Raw genomic sequence first — 27,240 nt, 5'->3', positions numbered from 1 at the left:
TTCTCACTATTGCATATTTTTGTCATCTTCTCTTAATCTCCCTCTTCCATTAGAGACCAGCCAATATAGTTCTTTTTCCACAGGCAGGCTTAGCTAATACAGTACCTTTACTGGTAACTTTTATCACTTATAAAAAGAAGCTGCTAGGATAATTCACTGTCTTCCTAAAGGAGCAATTCATTGCAGTTCTTGACCATCTTTCTTAATGCTTTCAACCTCCAATAATGAATCTAACATTTCAGTTAAGAGGGAAGACATCTTCAACTTAAAAAAAATTTAAAGCACTTTCTTGATCCCAGAACAAGCAAAATAGATTGTTGTATACCTGTACTACTATTCAATTAGTCACTAGCATTTGGCATAAAAAGAGTCACAAACAGTATACATCATCTGATGTTTTTATTGATCACAGGTGCAGTGTTACAAAGATGTTATACTGAATAATGCTGTCACAGTCATGTTTTAAAGTGAGGTTGCTACAACACATTTAAATTTCACACAGTGAAACTACTTAGGAAAAAAAATCATGCTTATAACAGAAGATCAAAGAAATACATTTAGTTAAAGCAAAAAAAAAAAAAAAAAAGTCCCAGGATGTCTGCCCTCTTAAACTGAAGCTAATAGAACAGCTTTCTGTTGATTTCAGCAGGCTTTGAATCCAGCCTCCAACTTGCCCTGACCAAGCCATAAGGTAAAATACCTCGCTGATCTGTTGCAGGGTCTTCAGTCCTTTAACAGACTTGTGCGTGATGTATTTTCTTTTAAAATGAGACAGACATGATGTATAATTCACTATGCCATACTTAATACATAGCAGAGCCAATTTTGGCTCATTGGCTTCAGAGGGAGTGGGAGAATTACAAAGGTGATAGCATGGAGACTAGGAAAGGAGGGAGTTACTACACTCCTGAGTGCCTGTAGCAGCTGTTTGTGTGGTCTGAGCTTCCAGGAAAGCTCATTATTTGCTTCTGCTGGATTTGCATCTGGCAGTGTCTGCATTCAAGACAGGTAACTTATGTGAGCTGGAATTTGGATGATATAGCAAAAAGGAAACAGCTAAAACTGTGTTGAGAATGTGGCTATTTGCTGCCAGTGAGCAGCCTGTGGGCACTGACTTGTTTTTATGGGAAGTCATCACTTTACCATTCTGCCATCAATTTTTGTGTGAAATTATCTTGGAGCAAAAAAGAAAAAAAAAAAAAAAAAGGGGGGGGGGGGTGTAGACTTCAAAACCACAACAGACTAAATGATACACCAAATCTAAAAAGGCATAAATACAAGTTTAATTTGAAGCAATTTATTTCTGAGAGCTCAGGGATCTTTCTGAATTTCAGGGGGAGATGATTGCTCCTGCCCACTCTGAGGATGCATGTAAAACATGCAGAATGTGTATCAAACTCTTCTTCGGTGTTGGAGGCACTAGAGGGCAGCAACGCACCAGCATACCTTTGCTAACAGAACTCTGTTAGCCAAGTTTATTCCTTGCTGGGTACCAGTCTTACTGCTTACTTCAGTATAGGCTCTTGTATCACAATGCTGTGTTATTATGCGAGACCCAAAACTGAGTATATAACTCACGCTTCAAGGAAATATGCTGCTTTGTTGCATTTCAATGGTCAATAAAGCAGTTATTTCTTAAAACTTTTAAATATTTGCTAATTAGAATAATTACCACATTGATCACAACTTGTGCTTTATAAAACTCTCCCTCTCCAGTGCATGTAAAAGATAGTTTTGTTTTTGTCTCAGACTGCAATGATCAAATATTGACAGCATTTAATAATGGCCATTGTTATACCATATTCAAGGGTGAACAACAGGAGCTGCCACCCTGTGTTATATACATAGTCCATCAGGAGTCCCTGAGATACAAATATGGCTCCCACTTTCCTCCCCACTGCATTTTGGTCAAGAGTTCTCAATAAATGTTCCAGCTTATTTAAAAAAAAAAAATTATCAATTAAAAATCCTATTTACATATCTGTTGTAAAATGGACAAAAATTACATAGGAAAGATCAGACAGTTTCAAAAGTTGGTAAATACGTTTTTAACTGTAAAATGTCAGATACTGGCTGTTTTCTGTCTTGATAGAAGCTGAGTCCTGTAAGTAATTCTACATCTCTGATCCGAGCTATGTGAAACTTCATTCTCTCTTCAACCCACAGCGACTCAGACCTCCCATCCTAATAGGAAAGAGCAGGAAAAGAATTTGTGAAATGATCTTTTTTCTGATATAGATTTAAATCAATTAGTAAAAGATATTTTCATTTTTTTATGATGACAGACAAAGCAGTAACTGGCAGCAAACAAATAGAAAGCACTGGATTCTACAAATAATAAGCTTGTACAAATTTAGTACTTGCTGTTACTTCCTCAAGTGTACAGAACCTGCAGCTGCATCAGTGGAAGCTGGTGATAATGAGGAGCGGCAGGGGAGGTCCAACATCTATTCAGCATTTCTATGATAAAGCTACTGCTGGGAACTTTGCTTTAAGTGGGCAGTTACTTGTGTACATCCTCCCTGTAGGATAGCACTTCACATGCTTTGTTCTGGTTTATAAGGAGCATAGCTATGTATGTTCCCTCCCATCATGATGCCCAAGTACTTGAAATAGAAGCAATCAGTGCTCTTCAAGAAATTGTTTTCTCCTTTAGGGTATACACTTGATCTAACACTGGATCTCTTTTGTGGATGACTCATCCTCTCCTAGAAGTTCATCACCTTTCTCAAATGATATGACTGGATATTGCTGCTATTGAAAACTATGCGTGCATCACACTGATTCTCTCAACATACTCCTCTGATTCTACTCAGCTATCTGTAAGTCTTTGAACAGGAAACTTTCCCCATTTAAGCATATGTGCACATTTTAATGTAATTCTGTTTACAAAAATATTGTATTCCCTCTCAAGAAGATTGACAGACTGTAGAGTTTTTACAGCCTTTAATTAGCTGGTCACTGGTACTCAAGCAGAATGAGCTCAAGCCTGGCTTTATGGAGACTGAATAGACTACTTACTGCACAGCTTTCACTATTGTCTTCTCTGTGAGGTACAATGAAAGATAAGGCATCTAGAGATCCTTCACACTTCAAAGGAGTTTCAGAAGCATTTTTACAAGTAGTCAGCACAATGAAGAAATGAGTAGGAATGGGAACTTCTGAGTTACCAGGGTGTCTGAAACACAGAAGATATTCCTGTAAATCAGTAAGTTAATTCCTGTACAAAGAGCAAATAGCAGTAATCAGCTGTACTGTGGTACACTGTTTTTTAGCAACCCATGTAGTTAGTCTGAAGAAAGCTTGGATCTGGAGGTAAAATTAATCTGTAATCAAAGTTGACAGCATATTTTGGATTAATGTTTTGCATATCAAGTTCAGCTTGTAGGCCCAAAATGGTGAGGTGTGACAAAGAACTTACTTTAAAAGGTGCAAGAATTTATCACCTATCTGTTATCTTGAACCAGTTTTTCCATCTGGGAGTAACTAGTACACTTGTGCTGACAATTCAGTAATAGAACACCACCAGCTATACAGAATCATTAATATAAGCCACAATAGCATGGGTAAGCCCCTGCTTCATCCAGTTCTAGAAGCAATGTTTCAGGATGACACACTTCTAGTACATGCTTATTCTTTCTGCTTTTTGTTTGCTTCTCAGCTTTACAGCTCAATTGATTTAGGTCCATTTAACTGCTTCTCTCTGAACTGGTAAGACCTGCCAAGGATCAGTCTCAGCAAGATGCTTTCCTTGCTAACAAGGATCAAAATTACTTTGTGACTACTAATGGAGAAAAGAAGCAAAGGATTACAATGGGAAAGCAGCTCACCTTTTCACCTTTTCTGGGGTATCATAGATCCCATCAGAGTTGTAATCAAACACAGGACCACTTACTACATTGACACCACTTCTGTCTGCAGCATACTCAGGCAGCAGGGACTGATGGAAGTAGTTCCATAACACTAGAATAAAGTAATGGAAATGAGATACATCATCTCCAAGATAGGAGTTATTAATAGAACTGTGCTGTTCCCAGTAGAGTACTGATGGGCATGGTAAGCTAGGAAAATAGTATACTATACATAATATATTATCCTAGGAAAATACAGGTCTTCATAGTTTTAATCTACCTGAGCAGCAGCATGCACAGCAAAATCTCCTGGCATTCTGGTTTCATAATCACCCTAACCACAAACGTGACTGAACACAGTGATACTGCTCCCTTATGGCCTTGGGTTTCTTTCATGTAAACCAAGGTATGAAGAAGCTAAAAAGGGAAGATGAGAGAAAACCATGACTGTATCTTGCCTCATTATCAAGGTTTGAATGGCTAGCATATATGCCCACATCTCCATTTCACGAAAATTTCAATTTATATGTGCCTGAAGCCTCTTCTTACCTCTTTCATTTTAATTATCTTTAAGAGGAAATGACTGCTTTTTTTCTTTTTTTTTCCTCCAGAGGAAGTGCCATGCTTCTTTACATTAAGAATATGCTTAACCTCCCTCAGCCAACCATCTCATGCTTAATTTCACCCAGGAAAGCCCATATCTTATATTAGAAATCTATTATTTTCCCATTTTCTCAGTTTTAGAGACTCTTAATTTCTGCCTGGAAACTCATCTGACTTTGAGAGACGTTCCTAAAACAGAAATGAATTTAACTTACTGTCATATGTGGCCTTCCAGTACTTGAAGGGAGCATATAAAGAGGAAGGGGAATGGCTGTTTATGAGGGTGGGTAGTGATAGGACAAGGGGGAATGGTCTTAAACTGAGACAGGGGAGATTTAGGTTAGATATTAGGAGGAAGTTTTTCACAGAGAGGGTGGTGATGCACTGGAACAGGTTGCCCACGGAGGTTGTGGATGCCGCATCCCTGGAGGCATTCAAGGCCAGGCTGGATGTGGCTCTGGGCAGCCTGGTTGAGTGGTTGGCAGCCCTACACATAGCAGGAGGATTGAAACTAGATGATCATTGTGGTCCTTTTCAACCCAGACCGTTCTATGATGATGATTCTATGACATAACTGGCATTTGGGTTATCTAGAAGATACTGTATAAAACCTTGTTTAGGTAGGTAGGGAAATGCAAATAAAAATATCAGTCATAAAATAAAGACATATATGCCACACCAGTGTGTAATTACCAGTGTGTAATTAGCCATAAGCTAATAATGCTGGGCCTTTTTCTTAAGGATCATAAGACCTACTTCAGGAAGTTTTCACTGATGTAAGAAATTCAGGGTCTGGGAAGGTCTTATTTCACAGACACAGCTAAATTGAAATTATTTGTGGTGTTTGGAAGTAAGTAAAAAGACTGCAGCCTTCCACTCAAATACACATATAAAGAAAATACCTTTAAATGCAGGATACATTGGCACAATGTTGCTGGTGAGCAAGGCATCATAATGAGATTTCTTTGCATCTGTCATAAAATCTAAAACCAAAAAGCACAAAAATACAAGATTAAAGATCAATGCTATGATGTTAAGGTGGAGCTGACCTAAACTCACTTTTCAAAGTTGATGCGTAAATACCAACTTCAGCGTATGCTGATCAGGTCCGAAATAAAATAATCTCATCAGCAGCAACAGTAATTGCACTTGGAAGGTATATAGTGTCCACATTATTTTAGTATTTTAAAATATCCAAACAGACTTTTGAGCAGTAGGGAAGGGAATAAAATTCATTTCCTGAGGCATGAGAATAGCTTTCTTTGAGCTTTGCAAACAGCACTTTGCATGGATGTTAAAATAACCTTCACTCAATGCTTTAGCAGTAAAACCAGTGTAAAATGCTTCCAAATCAGACCAGCACCAGTTTACATGCAATATAACCTCTGTAAAAAGCTAACTATATTTTAAAATGCCTTTTTGAGAATCAGACCTGCACTCTTTACATCAAATACTGAGTCCCTTTACCAAAAGTCACGTATGCGCACAATGGTAAATTTCAAACATAAAATGAACTTAAATCAAGACATTTTTACATTTACAGACAAATGTTTCTATTTTACTTTGGGTAGCTCCAACTAATGGAGGTCATGCAAAATGAATTTGCAGTTTATTAGTTTGCCAGACTTGACTCAAGGTTTACACATTTCTTCCAGTTTCTTCTATGAGATGCCACATTAGAAACCAGACAAGTTGAAAAGCTTTCAGGAAAAACTAAATGACCTTGGACTACTCAACAACTGCTGATGCATGTGCAATGTTTTCCTTTCTCGTATGCTAAAAAGAACTATAATAATTCAGCAACTACTGCTTCAAGTTCTTAATCAGAAATATCTATAAAAGAAGATATTACTGCATTACAAACTACTTAAGTCACGTGCTGTACAAAGAAAGCAATGTATTTACTTGGAGGAGAAAGAAATCCATATGTTAGTCGAGGATGATTGTTGTAAAATGAACACGTCTGGTTATGATTAGAAGGAATACGAAGATCCTTGTGTAAACAGCTGGAAATATCTTCTGCAGTAGAATTCCAATTGTCCTATTGAACAAGAAGAAAGTATCACTAGAAAATTAAAATTAAAATAGCTGACTTGCAATATTTTGTTCAATGTGGGGGACTGCAGAATTCTAAATATTTACCCACGGCTGCTTTCAGTGGTGCAAAGAGGCTTAAGATTCAAATGTTGTCCCTATTTTGCCGAGGAAAAACAAGCCCTCTCATTTGCTGCACATGTTTTTAAATAAAATAAGCAGAACTGCAGTATTTCAGTTAAGAATAAGATCCCCTTACAAAGGAAGACTGGGAGGTCCCTACTAAAGCTAACTTGATCTTGTCTGAATGCATACGCTTAGGCTAAGAGTCAGAGGCAGCCATCTCTCTCCAATGGGCCACTTGTTACAATAACTGTTTGCTTTGAGCCACTGACCTCCCAAGAAACTCAGGATAAAGCAAACCTTGACAGAGCTTAGTTTGGTTTACTTATAATGGCCATTATTTAAAACCTGTACAGCCCAGATAATCAAACTAAAAAGCATCTTCTACAGTCCTAATTTCACTTCAAGCATGCCTTGGCTTCTAAATTTTCTACAAACTGGAAAACCAATCTGAAAAACTTTCATTCTTAACATCAACAATCTGCATGAACATCTTAGCACATGGTTCAGGACAGCAAAGTCTAGATTAATCAACAACTTCTTTAAACTCAATCAGAATGATCTTCTGAGGGAAGGATTCGATCAAGGCATCAGTGGTTACAGATAGCTCAGAGATTATCTTTTCAAAAGGGTCCTACATTTTTATAAACACTGCTTTATCTGGCAGACTGCTATAGCAGACCTACATTGCCAAGCAGTGGAGTAAATGCAGATTCACAGGATCTCTCAGTCTCTGTGGCAATGGTCTCCTCACTTCCTGGTGGATCTGTTCCCTCCAGAGGCAAAAGCTTATGCCAAGAAGAAGGAAGGAGTCAAAGCCAACTCTTATTCCAAAAAGTGTTTGGGAATAGCTGTCATTCAATCTTTTTAGCTTTCAATGTTGTTTCCAACATTTCTTCAGATACTTACATTTTTGTTAATGGTGTACGAACTCCACAGTGACATCTTGTAGTCCTTGCTGTATCCATTTACATAGCGGTAATGGTAAAGGAGGCAGTAATTATGTTTCTTCTGCAGAACCCTGGGCCGTCCGTAGGGCAAAGTGAGTGTCTCTATCTTCTTAACTGGAGTAGATATAATGCTAGTTACATTTCAATTGATAATGGTTGTTGAGAACCTTACTCTTTTATACACCTAAAATTGCCCTGATTTCTACTTGCTAAATAGAGAAATCGTAGTAATAAAGCAAAAAACAAAAAATTCTATTCTTGTATCAAAGGTGTAGTTTCTATAAGGCAAGAAATTAACTGACAATAATTAAGAAATTAACTGACAATACCAATATAAAGAAATACGCCAACGTACATAACTCAAATGTACAATGTTCAGTTTTACAGTGTATTTAAAACAACACAGACATTTTAAAATAGTAGATGGATATAAAATGCAAATTTTAGTCATAGTTGATTTTGTGCTTTGATATAAATACACATGTGGGATCTGCTTTTACTTAACTTTTAGCTGAGAAATAAACTAATTGTGGTGATTTCAAATCTAGTGAAGGGGCTGTTTTAGTTTAAAGCACAAAGCTATTTGAAGAAATGACATTTATGGCTCTACATTTCATTGGCCTTTAAATGATACGGTGAAATAACAGATTTTCAGATGCGTGAGGACTAAAATGGAGCTGTAGGAAAGAAGGGGACAGACTCTTTAGCAGGGGCTGTTGTGATAAGACAAGAGGAAATGGTTTCAAACTAAAGGAGTGGAAATTTAAATTGGATATAAGGTAGAAGTTTTTTACAATAAGAGTAGTGGGGCACTGGAACAGGTCGCCCAGAGAGACGGTGGATACCCTGGCCCCAGAGACACTGAGTGTCAGGCTGGATTGGACTCTGAGCAACCTGATCTAGCTGCAGGTATTCCTGTTCATTGCAGGGGGGTTGGACCAAATGACCTTAAAAGGTTCCTTGCAACTCTAAGGATTCTATGACTTTATAATGACTGTGATGGTCATGAAACCCTTCCCCCCCCCTTTCTCAGATCACACTTCTCTACAATGTTTGCCTACAAAAAAAAAAAAAAGCAGCATCTCTAAGATGCTAAGATCTCTAAGGGTTTCTGCCAGATCCTTGCCTAGGGCAGTGCCTGTTTATGTCCATTCACCAACCGCCACACAGAGCAGTGAAGACTTTCCTTTAAAAAGGTAACAGAAACAATGTATGTGGGATCAAAAGAGGGGATAGTCATTAGAAAGAAGCTAAACAGAAAAGCAGAGTTAGCAACATAAACACTTTACAGTGTATTTTTTCTTAAGATTCTTAAAATAATAGTGAAAAAAAAAAGTAACAGGGTAGAATCATAAGAAACATGCTCCTGCATTTACCTAATGCAGTCCAAAAATGTCAAAAAAGGTTCCGAATTTTTGAAGATAAACATTAATTTCATCAAAAGACTGAATATTTATTTAGGTGGAAACAACAACAACAAAAAAATATTTTCAAGTTTCCAGTTCTCTAGTGTAAAATAAAAACTAAGAAAAACTAGCACATCATGAAAACATCTCAAAATAATAAAAAATATTGCTTCACTGCTGAATATGCAAATGGTTTTGATTCTTAAATGTATGGAATTATAAAGAAGGGGGCCAAAGCTTCAGGTATATTTACCATTAAGTAGGTTACTGCCATCCACAAATCTTCAACTTCAAGGCAATTGTTTTAAATGAGGAATTCAATTCCAAATTTAAAAAACAAAAAAAATGAAGTCAAGTTCATGACATTTATTTCCCTACCCATCATGGAAAAGACAAACATTTTAGGCTTGACTGTTTGTTCTCTTTTTCCATAAAAACTTAAAAAAGCAGTAGTTAATTGCTCTTATATGGCTGTCAAGTTATAACAAACAATGTCAGAATATGCAGAGGTAATCAATAAACTGAATCCTTTCAAGGAGTATGGAGGCTGGCTGATAGACAAGGTGTTGTTAGAGATGGAAGGAATGTATGTAATAAGTGCAGGATTCATACGACTTAAAAGCAAATTACTTATACTAAGATCAGCGGTAACCTAGGATAAGCCAAGCTAACATCCTAGTGTTTCAGAAGTGTAGGTTTAGAACCTTTAGTTAATTTTTTACAAAATGGGTTCTAAAACATATTACATGCCTGGCATATTTCTCCAAAGCCATATTCAGCAGGGCACTCAGGCTTCTACCTACATATTCATAGTTTGTTTCAGATAAACTACTTACACGCTATGAATAAAGCACTGCTGCCGTATCCTACTAATTGGATTTTATTTCACTGCTCTTATGCATGTTGCAATACCAACAACTGATTTTTTAAAAGTCTCTGGGACACACTTTAACAAGATGCCCTGCTGTCAATGGAAAATGCTCAAGAAAACTATTCACTTTTTGTGCCAGGACAAACTACACAAGTCAAAGAAGCCTTAAGTTAGTCCTGAATAAGCATCAAGCACTGGATCCTGCCTGTAGCTGACATAAATCCAATTCTTAACAGTGAGCTACAGCAGGTTCTCAACAAATACAGAGATTATTTGCTTAAGAAACAAGGTTCCATGAGCAAACACCTAGCAAGGTTTCTATCAACCTATTTTCCTTTCCAACCATCTAACTGCTATGACTCCATTTATTAAGGTATTAGTATGAAGGGCTAGATTCCAACTTGTTTTCCATTATTTAATTAATGTGTTTTGCTTTACAAGTTATAAATACATATATGGCCTTGCAAACTGCAGCTCAAACTTGGCACAAGTGTGCCCACAGAACTGAAATACAGTATTAGCACAGCAAAAAATGATTTAAAACCACGTGATAACCAGATCATGTAAAATATTCTGTACTTCTTTAGATGTTGCCAACATGACATCAATATTTACAGGGATTACTTATCACATAGTTGTCCATTCACCACTTTTGCTTCTCATTCTGAAGGGCTCATTATTTCAGTGTTGGAAAGTTCAAATATTTCAGATAATAACATGCACGATAAAGACACATATACACAGCTATACATGTACTCCAGAACAGTTTAGTAGGATTGTATCTGAATCCTACATATACATGACAGAGTTGTAACCCCAAAGAGCAATTCAAAGAATTTTTAACTACATACTTGATATTTGTTCAGAAGTTTAGATATCAAATATTTTACATTTTTAATTATCCTCACCTTTATATTTTCATTCTCTTTTACAAGCTAAATGTCTTACCTTCTGTTTCAGTAAGATTTAAACGCTGATGAAAATCTCTTACTGGCAAGCCCTGTAATTATAAAGCAAAAACATTGATTTTTTTACTATGTGTTTCACAAAGCAATTTATATTCCACTACTTACAATAATAAATGTAACACATCTGACTTGCAAGTTAACCCTGTATAAAACTCACAGACAGGTACAGCAGAGGAGCTACGGAGAACTGCAGAAACACACTGTTTTTGCCACAAGTGTATCAACATCTTTGAAAATCAATCCCAAGCATACAACATAGTCACAGAAAGGAAATTTCAACATAGTAAAGTGAACCAAGTAATAACTAAATGCTTTTCCCATCAAAGTTTGCTTCTGCAGTGTTTTCCACACTCGTTAGAGCTGAATGTTGCTTTACTTAGGAAACCTCAAAAAATGAACATGCAAATATAGGCTCTCTAACTCCAGGCAAGACATGATTTTGAGACCGGATTAAAAAAAAAAAAAAAAAAAAAAAAAAAACCAGGAAGCAAAACTACGAGATAAATATTTATACTAGAGAATCCAGAGTCTCACTCTGAATACAACAGAGACAAATGCCTCGATGACTTCAACCATTTCGGTACGTACTGCTATCCTGCAGGAGCAGCCAAGGCTCACTGGAAAGGTTCTTTGTCCCACAAAAGAGCATTCAGAAGGATGGCTTGTTTCTTTGGGATGGTGAGGGGTGTAAACAGGATTCCTTAAGAGATTATTTAGGCATCCATGGGTTCCATTGTTTGGGGCTGGCTTCAAATCAAGCAAGTCTATGAAAGAATTCAAGTCACAGGACAAAACACACTATAATACATTGCTGCTTGTGTTGTGATAGCAATTATGGTTGATTACAAGATAATAATGAAATAATCCTGCACTGCTTGCTATTCAGAACAACTGAAAGGAAAAACAATGTAAGCACTTTTAAAGACAATATATATATATTCTCAGGTAGGGCTCAGGATGGAATTAGTCTGCTTGCAAGGAAGTACAGAATAAGCACAAAAAAATCATATAACACATACACAGAATCACTGAATGCTTGGGGTGGAAGGGACTTTAAAGTTCCAACCTTCTGCCATGGTCAGGGTTGCCACACACTGGGATCAGGCTAGATCCCTTGCAACCCAAGCTGTACTGCAATTCTGTGAAGTGTAGCAGTTTGAACTCTTCAGAAAACATGAGGTGAAATTCCTTCATTCAGACGAGACAATCAGTTGTACATATCTGACGTTTATGCTTTAAGTGCTGACATGCTGCACAAATGCAAACAGTATTTCTCTTTGGCTGCCCTTGGAAGAAGGTGCAGTCAGAGTATTTTAAGAAAAATCTCAGGGACCTGACTGAAAGAACATGCCTTTCTGCAGTCCAGAAGGTACCTAAGGCCCTGGGCAAGGAAAAGTTTTAGTAAGTTGCCTCATTTCATCATTTTCTATCTAAAAGTAAAGGTACTGGCTTCTAATTCCTTCTATACAGGATGGAAGAAATCTGGACATCGATGAGTGAGTATAAGAAATCTGATCTGCCACTGAACTTGCTTCTATGAGATGTCAGTAAAGACTGCCACACAGCATATACAGAAGGGAATGGGAGAGCATTAGAACAAGGTTCAAAGAAATCAACTACAACATGAAAAGACATCAAAGCACACAAGGGTGTGAGATGCATACTTTCTGACAGTAGCCTGTTTCCTATTCCAGCAAAGAATTTAAACACATGGCTTAAATATGGTATACCTGATCATTGTCACTGATCTCAAGCATGTGCAGTGCTCCCGTTAAGTGCTTTCTGGATCAAACCCTTTGGTAACAAATTGTCTCTCACAGAAGCAGGTGTTAGAGCAAGCATGGATCCTGGTAAGAGAGAGAAGGAGGCAGGAGATAATGGAAACAGGTGAAGACCTCCAGGGGAATAAGTGAACTCGGCAGAAAAAAACAGCAATGGATTTCTGGAGAAATCATGAGAGGACAAAGAAGGGACGCAGAAAGTAACAGTAACATTGTATTTGAAAGGGTGAAAAAAAGGAGGGCAGCAAGGTGTCTGATATTCTGAAATGAACCCCCCTTCTCTGGTGCACTGAAAAATCATAGAGAAATGGGGAACCTAACCACAGCAGTTCTGCAGCTAAAGAGATGACTAGCTTTAGTGTGAGACTCTGAAGTCATGGGACTGTAGGCTAATTGAGATAGTTACCATTCATTGAAAGATGAAAAAAACAGCTGTGACACTAGAGAATGAGAATGGATGGGGAAACATCCAAACCCCCAATACATAAATTGAATGACAGGCATCAACGAATTTGGGAGAAGGCTTATTATATGAAGCAAGAAAGTGTACTGTATCAATCAATTTCAATTTCAGTTAACTAAACTGAAAACCTATCTAAATCAAGGCAATAAAAGATTGAAAATATGATAAAGGAAAATAACAAATAAGAATACACGTAGTAGAATGTACAAGGATTGTTCAAGTGTATGAAAAACTGGATGGGGCAGCGGAGCATGACTCTGACTTCCTAGAAATGAGTTGCCTGGCAGCTGAACCCATACCTCCATTCTCATACTACAGTAATTATTTCTGCTCTGCCAGAATAAGGTTTCATTATTGAAGTAAGCCTCTGGTTAAATAGGAGAGAGAAAGGCAGGGTGTGTTTTTGGCAGGAGGAAGGTAGTGTAGGTAGTTTTAATAGTAGTGAGTCAAAATGTCAGCTTTGGAGCAGGTCAGAGGAACACTCACAGTGACTGGTGGAAAACACAGATACAGGCGGCCTGAACAGCACAACCTCAATAGCAATTAGTCCTTTAGAAGCTGAGCCTTTCTCAGGTACTAGTGAAAATTGGCAGAAAGTCTTAAAGATAATTTTCTAAGTACATTTAAAAGTTCATTATCAAAAGATTTATGACACCCAAAAGATTTTGTTTTTAACAAACAAAGAAGACCCCCATCAACTGTACTTACCGCACATTAAATTATATACTTCAATGTTTTCAAATGGATCAACTTGAGTCTGAAATTTGAATCCTGGTCCAAAACCAATAAAGATAGCCTAGGGTTCACAGAGAAAAGAGGATGTCTCTTAAAGACAGGCAGAAACTGAAAATATTTTCACATCCCGATTTTTTTTTTCTAGGAACTTATCCTTAGCAACACAGCACAGGTCAAGTTAAAAGCAAGCTTTTCTTAAAGAAGTAAATATTTTTCCAGTAAAATACACATAATCAGATATTTGAAAAGATGTAGGAATAATTTTAAGAAGTAGTCAATAAGTATTAGGAAACCCAGTTCTGTCTCGCTGCTGCCTTTAAAAGACGCCTTCAGCCATTTATGAAGTTCTTTGCTTCCCTCTGCTTTTGAAGAACATCATTCTCTCAAATGACTTAAATGACTTAATGGAAAAGTTGAGCCAAAATAACCATCACTTTGCATGCCTTGTAAACAATTTGGGAGCTTTTAATTTAAGGCTGTAAAAACATCTGTTGGTAGTAATGTTTTAAATGGATGAAGCAATTGCAAGATCCAAGACTTTTATCACTTCTTCTTGCACCACTTCCTGAATTGGGCTGGCACAAGCAATTGTGTAGCCAAACAGTGAACCCAATCCAGGAACTCAGCCAGCTCAAAACACTTAATATTTTTTCTTCCTGGCTCTTTTTCATTTGATTCAGTTCCCTGACCTACTTAACTCCGCAGCAACACAAAGTTAACACTAGCATAGAGCAGGGTTTGCTGCAGCAGGAAAAACAAGGGGGTGAGGGCAGCAAATGCTTACACTCAACTGATGATAAGATTGTTTTTAAACTTACCTTCAGATATTCAGCTTTTTTTTAAGTAAAGCTTGCATCCATTTGTGCTGCACAGATATTAAACAAGGATGCATGCTTTGCATTCAACACATCTCAGTGCTCTTTGCAAACAATTCAATTGTCTCAGATTTCATAGCTATGTGGAAAAACAGGCTTTTTTCTTTTCTTGTTCTTTTTCTGATATGTAAGCATTAGACAGGCTGTCACTCCACAGTGGTTGCTACCAAAATCTGTAGGTGAGTAGAGACCAGACTTGACTGGCTAAAGGATGCTGTTAAGGGTCATGTTCCTCAGTACTACATGGTGGGAGGCAGAGGGACAATAGGCATAACTTGAAACATGAAAGTTTCAGTCTGAGTATTGGTAACCCATTTATACCCTAAGGACAAAAGAGCAGTAAGGAAGTGGAAAGAGCTGCCTACAGAGGTTGTGCAGTCTCTGTACTCGAGAGTTTTCAAGATTCAATTGCACGAAATCCTGAGTAATCTTGTCTCATCTCACAGCTGACCCTGCTTTGAGTTGCAGATAGGACTGAGACCTCCTGAGATCCCTTCCAATTTGAATTCTCTTGTATTTTATGATTCCTATATTTGAAAATTTGAAAAGTTCTCTTTTCCTGTATTTAATGTTACAACAACAACAAAAAAAGGGCACATATTTATATTCTCATCAGCAGAAGTTGAATTTCTGCAGCATGGACTGAATAGCGCCAGATCTCAACAATAAATAAATCTCAAGCCTCAGCAACCACAACATTCATAATCAGAAGATGCTGAAAATAAAAGCCAATATAAGTTTTCAAACCTTACCTGCATACTTGGGAAACGATTATCTGAGCCATGGAATCCACCTGTGCAACTTTTAATCTCAAGCGGTTTCCTATTAAGAATTCACAATTTACATAACTCACACTTTACAAACTTCATCAGCCTAAAAAACATTCAGTGATGCACTGTTTACTTGCTATTTAAAGATTTTAGAGGTTTTACACAGGGAACAGAAAGTCTTCAAGGTCTAGAAAAAATGCCTTTTGAATCCTCCACAAATATTACTCCTCTGGAATTCATAAAGGTCTGTCTTAGAGTCACTCAAAATCAAAAATCAGATGACACGTTAAGCAAATATTTGTTCTCAGGCTAAGAAATCATCACTTTACTGGCATTTGAGTAAAAGAACTTGATAATACACAAAATGAATAGTTATGTACTTCAGAGGATTCAGCTGGGCATCTTGTAGTCTAGTAAAAACAAGTCTCAAACATATGTTTGTTCCATATACATTATTGAAAGGTGTTTATTTTCAGAAACTCAAACCTGATTTGCAAGACTTGTACACATTTCATTGTTACACAACAGGACTTAGTGAATACATGGGCTTTCAGTATCACAGAGTTATTTAAAACTGCATCGTTACAGCAGATGTCATTATTATGGGAACTGTTAAGTTCAGTGGTCAGAATATGTAATGTAATCACTGATAACAGTATGTTCAGTAAGTTCAGCATGGCTCATTCACATGACTGCTTCAACAACAGCAGTTACACACATGCTTACCAGCACTCACTTTGGAAATTCCTAAAGCATGGCAGGATGTTCATGTGACAGGGGGGACCTTAGTTTCTAACATCTGTGATTAAGCATTTGCACTACCAGCATACTCAGTCAGGAGAGTATCCATAGCTGTGAGATTAGAATTGAGCCTCCTCAGGTGAGCACAAACTCACCCGAAAAAGCTTGACTTCTCTTTGCAACATCTCTTTGCTTAGACAAACAAGAATTCCAGGCTCCAATGGCTATCATTTAACTCTATACACCTGGAAGTCAAAGACTACGAGAAAACAATGATATCTTTGCTGTATAATCAAGTACATAAAACTGTAACTTACCTAGCTAGTTGCCACTGGGAATTTAAATAAAAGTGCAGTGGTTCAATCCGGTCATTATTGGCATAATGGAAACGCTTGGGTAGAAACTGTTTCATATAAGCTTTGAAAGGCTGATTTGGTTCTATGCACTGAAATATTTAAAATTAAAATATAAAATGCACATTCAATCACAATTTCATGCAGAGTTCTTAGCACTTCTCTCACAAAGGGTCTGCAGTAGTTTCTTCTAAGAACAATGGGACTACATCATGTTTGGAGTAACAGGACACATAAATATTAATAAATATATAGCAAATACGAACTGGTTTTGCAATCAACAGTTATTAAAAGAATATTTATATGGGATTATTAATATAATTTACTCTTGTTATTTTTTTACTTACAGCCTACAATTGTACAGAACCAAACTGTACACTGAGACATTATGATACTTTCAAGCGGTAGGAGTGTATCCAGTAAAATAATTCTATATTTCTGTAATATTAGAGTCACAGATACTCAAATCAGGACAGTCATTTTATTCTGACAGCTTAGGATCCATTCATTGTTAATAACAACATGACTGAAACAGTAGAACTTTGAATTCACCTATACAAACAGCTTAGCTCTCACTGACAGCAGTGTCAGCACAACTGAGAAGCTAACAACAGGTTATGGTGCAGGCATGAGAACAGAATCAGGAATAGCAAAGTTCAAGCTGGATTTGACAAAAAGATATCACTACCCAACTAAAAGCTGTTTATCAAATAGGTGTGAGCAAGCTAATCTTATGCTCATCCAGGAAATGGAGTTAAGATTTACATTATTGTGGCCTTCAGCCAGTGTGGTCCAGAAGCACAAGTTCTGAAGAGCAACGTGATTATAGCATGAGGTCAGAGTTAGTGAAAACAAATGAAAACAAAACCTTAGTTAATACACAACCAGATACAGCCATATGATACCCTAATAAACTTTGGCCTTCTCCTACATGGAATTACTTTTATGTTGTTAACTTTATAGAATGTAGAAAGTTACTGACTCAAAGTCCTGATGTCATTTTAGCAGCTTAGAAAATAGTTGATGCTACAAAATGCCTAGTAGAAATAAAGCTAGAGCAGCAGATAAGACAATACTTACTGTGAGGTTTCTGACAATGCCTTCATAATTAACTGGAAGAATCATATGTAAGAATTAGTCACCTAAGTTAAAAAAGATCAGATGTAAAATGAAAGCATCTTCCTTACGTAATTTAATTACCTTCAATTTCAAAAATTTTCCAGAACAAAAGCTATCTGTAGCAAAACAATCAAACTATTGCTTCTATGAAATTTTAGTTCACCTCCCTTGCTTACTTACAGCTTTACATTTTTAAACAGTATTAGCTACATCAGAAAAGTAATCAAAGTATGCTCCCACAAAAAAGGCAGCTAAGTGCTGTGCTAATTAAGCTAGAATTTTTCTGCTTGCTAATGAAACTAAGGAAAAAAAGAAACAAATAAAACAGTAAGGACTGCAGTCTTGTCTGGCTAATATCCTTAGCAAGAAAAGCCAAGTAAAGTTAGCCAAGATTCAGATTCTTAGATTGAAGCCAAAAGGGGACATTACATCATTTAGCTTGACATTTTGTGTAACAGAGGAACATTAACATTTCACACAGTTACTCTGCACTAAGTCTGATATTCAATGCTTGACTGAGGTACATAAAGGATTGCGTTTGCAGGGAACCATTAATAGTTCCTGCAAAGATACGTGCAGTGCTACAAACACAGCTATGTTACTTCAGGAAGACAGTACATGTATCAATAACAGAAGATGCTCTGCTTTTCTTCCTCCTGAACTTGTTTATCCAGACAGAATCTGGAAGTGCAGTTGACTCCCACATTCTCCAAGGAAACATTTAAAGTTGTTTAGAATAGCACCAAGAAATGACATAAAGAGAAATAAAAGTTACTGGTGTTAACGCATACAAGTTTTAATGAGCTTGGAAAACAATGGAAAAAGCATGTCTTCTCTGAAAGAGATATGAAACATGAAGGAAACACTCATGTTCTACATTAAAAACAGTCAAACCCTGCAGATATCAAGTGTTCCTCTGCAATGTGACTGCATAATAAAATTAAAAATTTGTAAGTATTCATTGATTTTTACTGAAGTGGATTATCTTCTTTTACAGTTTACTCTGCTGATCTGTTGTCAGGACATCAGGAGAAAACCCATTTTTTCATTATAAAATAATATGTAAAATACAAAAAAAAACACCAACAAATATTACTTTAAGTCAAAAATAAAACATATTATACATTTATACACATTTATACTGGTAAATCACTAAATAAGGTGAGATATGATGGAGGATTAGGAAACTATCTTGAGATCTGATTCAAAGGAATGTCTTTCATATAGCAAGAACATTTGTAGTTGTTCGCATGCAAAAGGAATTTGTAGGATTTATGCACACTTTTGGCCCTACAAAGCAAAATGCTCTTTAAAAGCATGTGTGCACCACTCAGTATTTTCCTTTCATTATTACTCAGGTTGTCCCCAGCTGAGCTTCACTCAGGTTTAGCAGTGTATTATGTGAATCTTAAGTTTGTATTCAGAAAGCACTAAAGTGTATAACCAAGTAATAAAAATGAGTTTAACAACTACATACAAGAGAAATACTCATCTGGAACATTATTAGGTCGAAGGCGAGCTGCAGGACCAGGCACTAATATGAAATCTTGAACGTTGTCCAGATAGCTGTTCAGATATGCTGTTTTTCTGCAACTCCCTGCTTCCATCCCTGCACAAGGAAGTACATTTCATTTAAAAATGAGAATATCAACGTGGAGTGTTCTTACTGATGAGAGATATAAGACATAGAATTTAAGCTGTAGAAACCACATATGTAATATCTCAGGCCTTTTTTTTTTTTTTTTTTTTTTTTCCTTAAATCAGCAATACCAAGACACATGATCCAAGGATACCACAATACACTTGTACATAACGAAGTGTAAAACATCACACGTACATATATATATATGCACATATATAGCCACTTCTGCAGCCCAGAAAGTCACTCCAACTGAGTAAATTTGACTGGACAAATTTTCTCAAAGGGAAAGAAATCACATGTGTCTAAGAACAGTGGTAATGATGAGACAAATATTGATAGAACAAGGGGCTTTCAACTAAAAGAGGGGAGATTTAAATTAGATATAAGGAAGAAAGTTTTTATTCAGGGAGTGGTGAGGCAGTGGCACAGGCTGCCCAAAGAAGCTGTGGGTGCCCCATCCCTGGAGGTGTTCAAGGCCAGCACAGATGGGGCCCTGGGCAGCCTGAGCTGGTAGACAGCAGCCTTGCCCACAGCAGTGGGATTTAGAACTGGATGAGCTTTAAGATCCTTTCCAACTTAAACCATTCTATAATTCCATGATTCTGTGATTCACTTAGTCCAACATCCCACCTAATTGTGTTTCAACTGATGCTTGGAGAAATAATGTGTAAGCATATCAACTACGGACTGAACTTTCTCCCATTGTTTCTTAGCAGTTTCCAAAAGTCATAAAGTTGCATACTGCATTTGAACTCTTATATTGAATTATAGCTCGACAGGTTCATCCTCCATTTATTTGTTAGATGTATTTTAAACCTGCATATATATTTGGCCTAGATCATTCCCAGTGACAGTGAGTTCTGCAAGTTGGTCTTATGCAGCATCAAAGTGTACTTTCACTTGTCAGCCACAGTTGAAAAAATGGAATGGTGAAAGATACAATTTTTTAGCTCTTATTATAGAAATAATTAAAGAAATATAGAAAAGCTACTACAGAAGTAAATCCAAGTTTCATATTCACTGTTTTTTAATAATGGAAAAGGTAATTAATAACTGAAAAGAATACATGGCATTGATTTTTACTTCTTCAGCAATTCATAGACCATTGCATAGTGTAGTTAAAAGAATAAAACAAAACCTGTTTTTTTCCAATTCATTTTTTTACTTCTCTTACCAGCTGGCCCTCCCTGTGCTCTTCACTTCTTTTCCTCACACTCATAGCCTAATTCCCACCTAAACTGATTGTCTCTTATGCCATCTTCATAATATAAAACATATTTTATATGTTAATATTACCAGAAACACGCAAGAATAAATTCAGAATATTACTTTATGAAAGCCTTTCAAAAATGTGACATATTTTATAAAAACAAATTTACCATGATCTGATATAAAAATAATGTTCAGGCATTTGTGCAAGTTCATTTGTTTGAGACCATCCATCAGCATCCCAACTATTGCATCTACTCTCTGCAATGCCAAAATGACCTGCGAGGACAAAAACAAGCATGTCATCTTCTTAAACATTTTAACTGAAGAAAAAAAAAAAAAAATAAACCCCAAGCCAATAAGTAAGTAACAATTAAAAAAAACCAATGAACTCCACATTTCTAGAGAGAGGGAATAAATTTAAACTTCAAAGGTATGTGCTAAACATAAATAAAAATCTCTCCATTTTAGGTGAGATGCAGTTCAGACATAGGTGAGGGACATAGGGCAACTAGCCAACTATGCAGCAACCTTCAAACTCACTACAGGGAGCACATAAAGGAGGAACATATAAAGGTGCAAAGTAAAGGAAGAAATTCGAGGACAAGAGAGTGAAGCATTCTCAATACCTCATTAAACTTGCTTCTTGTCTATTTCCACTTCTCTCAGTATCGCATCCTTCATATGCATATTCTTTGTGTCTATTGAGAACAGGCTCAAGAGGTATAACTATCATGCTAAATGGAACAAGAGCCTGAAGACTGCCTAGGATCTGCACTACTCAAAACTACCTCCATCTACAGAAGACTGGCTGTATCCCTTCAGCTCTTGGTTCCAATTTTTTCTGCCCCTCACGCTGTACTAAGACTAAGCCATGTGTTTTTATGTCTTCTCTCAGTTAAAAACATTTGGAAAAAAAAACAGATTACAGCCTGTGAGATCAGTTTTAGAGTATGGAATTGAGGATGTTTGTCAATTTACTAGAGGCACAACCAACAACTACAAGGAATGCCTCAGAACACAAGTGCTGGTGGCAGAACACCAGAGGACTGAAGCCAAGCCCGCAGCAATCTGCCTCAAAATTCCCATTTGGAACAGCCAACTGTGGCTAGGTGGCAACTAGAAATTACCCTTGAAAAATCAAGAGTTTTCTACTATTGTCACTACTGAGGTTAGATATCTAGATAGATTCTCAAGCTTTATTCAGTAAAAAGTTCTTGAATTTTTGAGAGCTTTTTCCTTTGCATTTTTCACTTCAGTTTGTAAAAATAGAAAGCCACTTAACACTCCTGGAAACAGAAACATTGATCATTCCTGAAGACTTCTTACTTATACAACAGCTATATTACAGCCTGTGATATCTTCCCTTTTATTACCTTTCCCAAGAAGGTATTAATTCTGACCTCAGGGAGGTAAGATTAATATTCTTTTAACCTTCGTACAGAGACTGGTAGAAAATCATAACACAATGTTTATCCACCAAAATTGGACCATCACCACTAAAACCTCTGTTTTTGACAAGGTGAAAGTACACAATCAAGGTAGTGTTTCTGTTGCTGTGTTGGGTTTGGATTTTTTGGGGGGTTTTTTTTTGGTTTGTTTTATTTTTCTAAATTCATCATTCAGAATTAGTATCAGACAGATAAAACAACACACAATACATCCAAACACACTTTGGTGATTAAAGTTATTGAAAAAAACATAAACATAAAAGCTAGACTTTCTAAATAGGCTGCTTTTTACATGTTATGCATCAATGTTAATTATGACAAACCATCTATTTACAAATTTTTTTTGTAATAAGGATGCTGACTGTGGTCTTAGTTAATCAAACACAATTTATAAAAGCTTTATTATATAATCATATCAAAGCTTTAAATTAAAAAAAGAAATTACTTACTCCACTGCTTACTGGTCCAAACTTATGGCCTGAGGAATCTGGTTCTTCTAAATACAGAGTGTAAAAGTGTGGTCTAAATCAAACAGTACCAAAAATGTAATATTTTCCATACACATTGAGACGGCTTGAAGAGATTATATTTCAACAGTGGATACAAAATATCAGAAACAACTCTATCATTCAGAGGCAGGACACATTAAAGGGAAAGAGAGAAATGTAACAGTAAAAATAGGTTTCACTAGTAAAAACAGGCTTGCATTAACAGTACTTTAACATTGCCAGAGTAATGTTTAAGACTATTTAAAACAGAAATCATATTTACAAAGTATTTCATTGTAAAACCACTGGAACAAAACTTGCAATTGTATACCTACCTTTCATCTTCAGGTAACTGCAGCCAGCGAAGAACAGTTACCACTCTTTCTTCAAAGGGGATTGAGCTGTATCAAAACAACAGAAGATCGACTACATAAATTTCCAAGATGTATAAAATTTTAGTCCCACATTTTACAAAATTAGTGTTCTTCTGAAGAGAATTTTGTATTCAATGGGATGGTATTAATGGATATATAAGAGAATGCAAGTTTATCTGTGCTAATTTTCTGGGATTCTTCAAGAGCCTGCTCTAAAGCTTGCTTAGTCAGTGTTCTCCCCACTGACTGCAGTGCGCTTAGCATTCAGCTCTCAGTATTGCTTGAGTTTATTTCGCAAACAGAATAATTGACTTAAAGTTACAAAGACACACGTAGGTTTTCATTTCTGTATTAAGTCTCAAAAAAGTCTTAGGTTTGGATTTTATATTTATACAGTTTGAGTACAAGTTCCCATACTACCTCACAAAGCAGATCATCATATCAATTTCTGAAATAGACCAACAATGAGCATGTTGACCTGCAATAGCACAAGGCATTCACAAAGTTCATAATTCAGATACCTATCACAAGTTTAACTGAACATATACAAGTCACTAAAGAAAAGTATTGATATTAAGTCAAGAATCAGGATTTCCATGCTACATTAAGGATGTAGGAAGACAGAATGATCCTACAAGACAGAAATGAGAAGCCTGGTTTCTTGGAAGAGAGTTGAGATTACTACATAAATGATGACAACTAGATTTATGTAGCATTTTCATTAGGCAGAAGATAATTAATTGCAATGAAGACCAATCACAGAATAAAGTATCATTGGTTTAATGTGAACTATTTTGAAAATTTGCTATGAAAATAATTTTACTTTGGTAAAATTATCAGTAAGGTGTTAGTTTTCATGGGCCTGATCTATTCATGTTATGAGAGATATAGATTGAGTATTTCTAAACACACACACAGAAGACTTGTATAAATGAAAAGTAAAATAAATGAAAAAGCCAGTACTTTTTCAAAGCTGTTTTTCCTTTTCCTGTAAAATGTTTGCTGAGGAATGACAAAACAGGTAGACAAATAATCTACACTATAGTGAAAAGGAATTAACTGGAGCTTACTTTTCTTCCATACTGCGTACAACTGTTAAGGAATGCAGGAAAACTTCTATATTTTCTCTGGGATTAGTCCCATTGCAGCAGTTAAAGTAAAATATTAATCCAAGACATGAGATTTTACATACCTATTGTATTCTTTATACAGATCTGGAAAAGTCCCATCAACTGCTACATCTGATCCAGGCCAGAAGAATGTACCAGCTTTTAGACCTTGGTACATAGCTGTTAGCCAAATCTGCATGAGAATAACTGTTGTCATTAGTGGATTTCACTCAACTGCAAACCACTCCCACCACCTCTGCACATTCCAGAAAGACGAAAAACTAAAAAAGTAAGCAGAGCACACAAGACAGTCAATTTTGTGTATCACTGTTCTCTTCAGCTCTAAAAAACTGTTCCATTTGATGCCTTATTGCAAACACCTGTATCCCGTTTGCTATGTACAGAAGCAGGAACTATCAGCTCCCACAGCTAGAAGCATGAACATGACAGCAGAACCATGGCTGAATACTACGAAGCAGAAATGTCTCAAGAACGGTGCAGTAAGCAAGAAGGAGCAGGAATGTTCCAAGGAACTATGCATACTGTGAAATACAGGAACAACAGCTAGGTCTACTCTCTCAATTTTACTACAGATTCTATGATTTACAGGGTTTTTTTTTTCTCTTTGAGTGTTTTTTTTTTTCCATCTGACTCATGCACCATTTTCTTCTACATGGTCTGCAAAGTCTAACTGTATTCTTTCCTCCTCAAAAAATCAATCCTCCCACTACTACTAAAAGGTTGTATCTGTTCCTTTCCTATTCTTCATGCTAGCACTCAACCAATCTTTCCCATACCATTTCATTTTGATGGCAGTCTCAGCAGATTTGCAATAGAAGTATGACTGAACCACAAGGTTTTCCTTTAGAACTGTATCTTTAGACTTAATAGAAATTTGGGTGGAATACAAACTTTCACTACTGCTTATTACCAAAGCTAACTGTCCTGTCAATTTCCTTAGATGAATTAACGGTAAACACACTTGACATTGAGAACAGAACAAAATCTGGTATCTTTGTTAGTTATTTTAAGCTATTTTCTCCTTGGGGAAAATTCCACTGAAGTTCAACAAAATCTATTACGCTGTTGCATTCCTAATCCTGTGGCTCTACTATGGCAATTCCTAACCATGCTGAGTAACCCTTTTTGGCTGACTTGAAAGTACCCTCTGTACTCTTTCAACATCACTGTGTAACCAAGTGACATTAAATAATATGAAAATGCACTGCAGTATGCTCTCAGCAGTGCACTAATACTTACAGGCTGTCCTTGGTACCACTCCGGATTAAATTTCTCCTTACTTTTAAGGGTAAAGTATGCATTTCTTTTGAGGTCATACATCTTGTTATCAATTATACCATGAGATTCAGGATACAGTCCCTGTAAAGGAGATTAAACCTTGTTGCAATGCAATAAAGAAAAAGAACCTTGTACCTACACAAACAGCTGCTTGTTTGACAAATATGCAAATCAAATAAACATGTAACCTTATTCCTCCAGTAATTCAACTCCCAAATATAAAATCAATACCTTTAATTGCAACCAAGCCTTGTATTTTAATTCTTCACTGCTTCTCAGTTAGATAAGAAATATAGTAATGATAAAAAGTAGGTATTTCAAGTGAAAATTATCTGTTAATGGCTGAAAGGTCCAAATAGGGAAAATCGTGTAAACAGTGAAAGAAGTTCTCTGAGTCATCAGCTGCTAGGTAGTTTGAGTTTTACTGCTCTGTTTTCATGCAGACTGGCTTCTTTTTAGATTAAAGGATGCAGTAACAACACCATTAGGGCCCTCATAAATATCATAGCCTGCTAATTTTTACAATAATGGGCAGCTGAGACAAAGCTCTAGACTATATTTAGAGGTACTCTAAAGTGGCTGTAGAACACGATTAATGCCTCTAATTGCATATTCAAACATGGATATTTGGGAGGAAACACAATTAAAAATCTCATTCCTGTCGCTCCTGCTCACTTATCAAAAGAGAGTCCAAAACACTGGGAAGAGAAGAAAGAAGACTCAGATCCTCAAGTATTTAATTGAATTTTAGCTCTCACATCATGAAAATAAGAAGGCTTTGCTGGATTCCAGCTCTACATCCAGACTTGAAAATCTTCTTTTTCTTTTTACACACAGAAAGTAGATAAATTTACTAGGCCAGGACTGGGACATCCCTGTCCAGGTTTGAGTATTGTCAATCACAAAATGAACATTAATGCAATGTTCAAATCTTTCATTTCATACTCATCTTTGGGTCAGATCAAGATGCCTGAAACAAGTGGAACAAGGCTGCCTTCTTACGGAAGAGAGATCTTCAATTAGTGGAAGCATTAATACAAATTAGGAGTTAAAAAGCAACATAACTTTGCACCCATATTGGAACTCTTACAGCTGGTATTGGAAAAATTCAATTACTTAATCATATTAGACCTAACCACTTAATCATAGTGCTATGTAATGACTGTTAATCCAAATTTTGTAGAGTATAAAAAACATACTTCCACATTCTTTAGGCAAAATCTAATAATTTTAACAATGCACACAAGAGAAAAAACACTGTTGCCTTGGAGACAACTTGATAATAAAGGTTCTTCAGTAGCAGAAACATAATACACATGAATACCTACTGTGACAATGGAGTAGTGATTGGGAAAGGTTTTTGAAGGATACACTGGTCTCATATTGGAAGTGTACGTTCCACATTTCTCTAGAGAGAGGGAAGAAGGCAAAACAGCTAAATTACAGATGAAGAAATCTCAGTAAGTTTCTATCATGCAAAAACATTTTTTGTTGTTAGTTTTTTGTTTTCTTTTTAAATGATGCTTCCAAAAAGTTTTAATTTTTCAGAATTCTGGAGTTAATATCTCCTGTTTCTTCCCACATTTATTTACAAGCTGAATGAATGGTTAGCAATACAAATTTTAAATATTCCTAAAGACTAACTCCAATGGTCACGAGTAAGGTCTACAGTCCTTATGAAAAGCACATGCATAGGTAAGAATGAGTAATCATAGAATCACAGAATCCTTAGAGTTGGAAGGGACCTCTGAGGGTCGTCTAGTCCAGTTCCCTTGCAATGCACAGGAACACCACAGCTAGATCAGGTTGCTTAGGGCCTGATCCACGCTCACATTTGAAGCCTTCAGGATTGGAGCATCGATCACAACACTAGTTAACCTGTTCCAGTGTCTCACCACCCTCACTGTAATCAAAGAAATCACTCCCTCCAAAGTTGTCCTGCTGAGCAGAAGGTGAAATGAGCAACTTTAGACCAACTAGCTTCTTGAGAGCTCTCAGAAGTGAAATAGCTGATGGCACAGTGGT

General features: G+C 36.5%; 1 protein-coding gene across 1 annotated transcript in view; it reads right to left on the bottom strand.

Annotated features, from left to right (window-relative positions):
* Positions 1-382: 382 nt before the first annotated feature.
* The window catches only part of ENPP1 (ectonucleotide pyrophosphatase/phosphodiesterase 1), a 52,542-nt gene continuing 25,684 nt past the window's right edge, over positions 383-27,240 (bottom strand). Inside the window, exons 7-25 of the mRNA XM_052671270.1 lie at positions 26,544-26,623; positions 25,177-25,296; positions 24,000-24,109; positions 22,769-22,834; positions 22,395-22,467; positions 20,665-20,773; positions 19,121-19,252; positions 17,605-17,636; positions 16,489-16,616; positions 15,413-15,482; positions 13,759-13,846; positions 11,395-11,570; positions 10,787-10,838; positions 7,521-7,675; positions 6,360-6,495; positions 5,357-5,437; positions 3,831-3,963; positions 3,022-3,178; positions 383-2,184 (exon numbers count right to left, since the gene is read on the bottom strand). Coding sequence (XP_052527230.1) covers positions 2,017-2,184; positions 3,022-3,178; positions 3,831-3,963; positions 5,357-5,437; positions 6,360-6,495; positions 7,521-7,675; positions 10,787-10,838; positions 11,395-11,570; positions 13,759-13,846; positions 15,413-15,482; positions 16,489-16,616; positions 17,605-17,636; positions 19,121-19,252; positions 20,665-20,773; positions 22,395-22,467; positions 22,769-22,834; positions 24,000-24,109; positions 25,177-25,296; positions 26,544-26,623 — 2,066 coding nt within the window. The 3' untranslated portion in view covers positions 383-2,016. The remainder of the gene's footprint in view (positions 2,185-3,021; positions 3,179-3,830; positions 3,964-5,356; positions 5,438-6,359; positions 6,496-7,520; positions 7,676-10,786; positions 10,839-11,394; positions 11,571-13,758; positions 13,847-15,412; positions 15,483-16,488; positions 16,617-17,604; positions 17,637-19,120; positions 19,253-20,664; positions 20,774-22,394; positions 22,468-22,768; positions 22,835-23,999; positions 24,110-25,176; positions 25,297-26,543; positions 26,624-27,240) is intronic.

Source organism: Tympanuchus pallidicinctus, unplaced genomic scaffold (genome assembly GCF_026119805.1).
Source record: "Tympanuchus pallidicinctus isolate F22 unplaced genomic scaffold, pur_lepc_1.0 scaffold1, whole genome shotgun sequence".
Lineage (NCBI taxonomy): Eukaryota > Metazoa > Chordata > Aves > Galliformes > Phasianidae > Tympanuchus > Tympanuchus pallidicinctus.
Note: the sequence above shows the minus strand (reverse complement) of the source record. Positions and strands in the feature narration are given on the sequence as shown.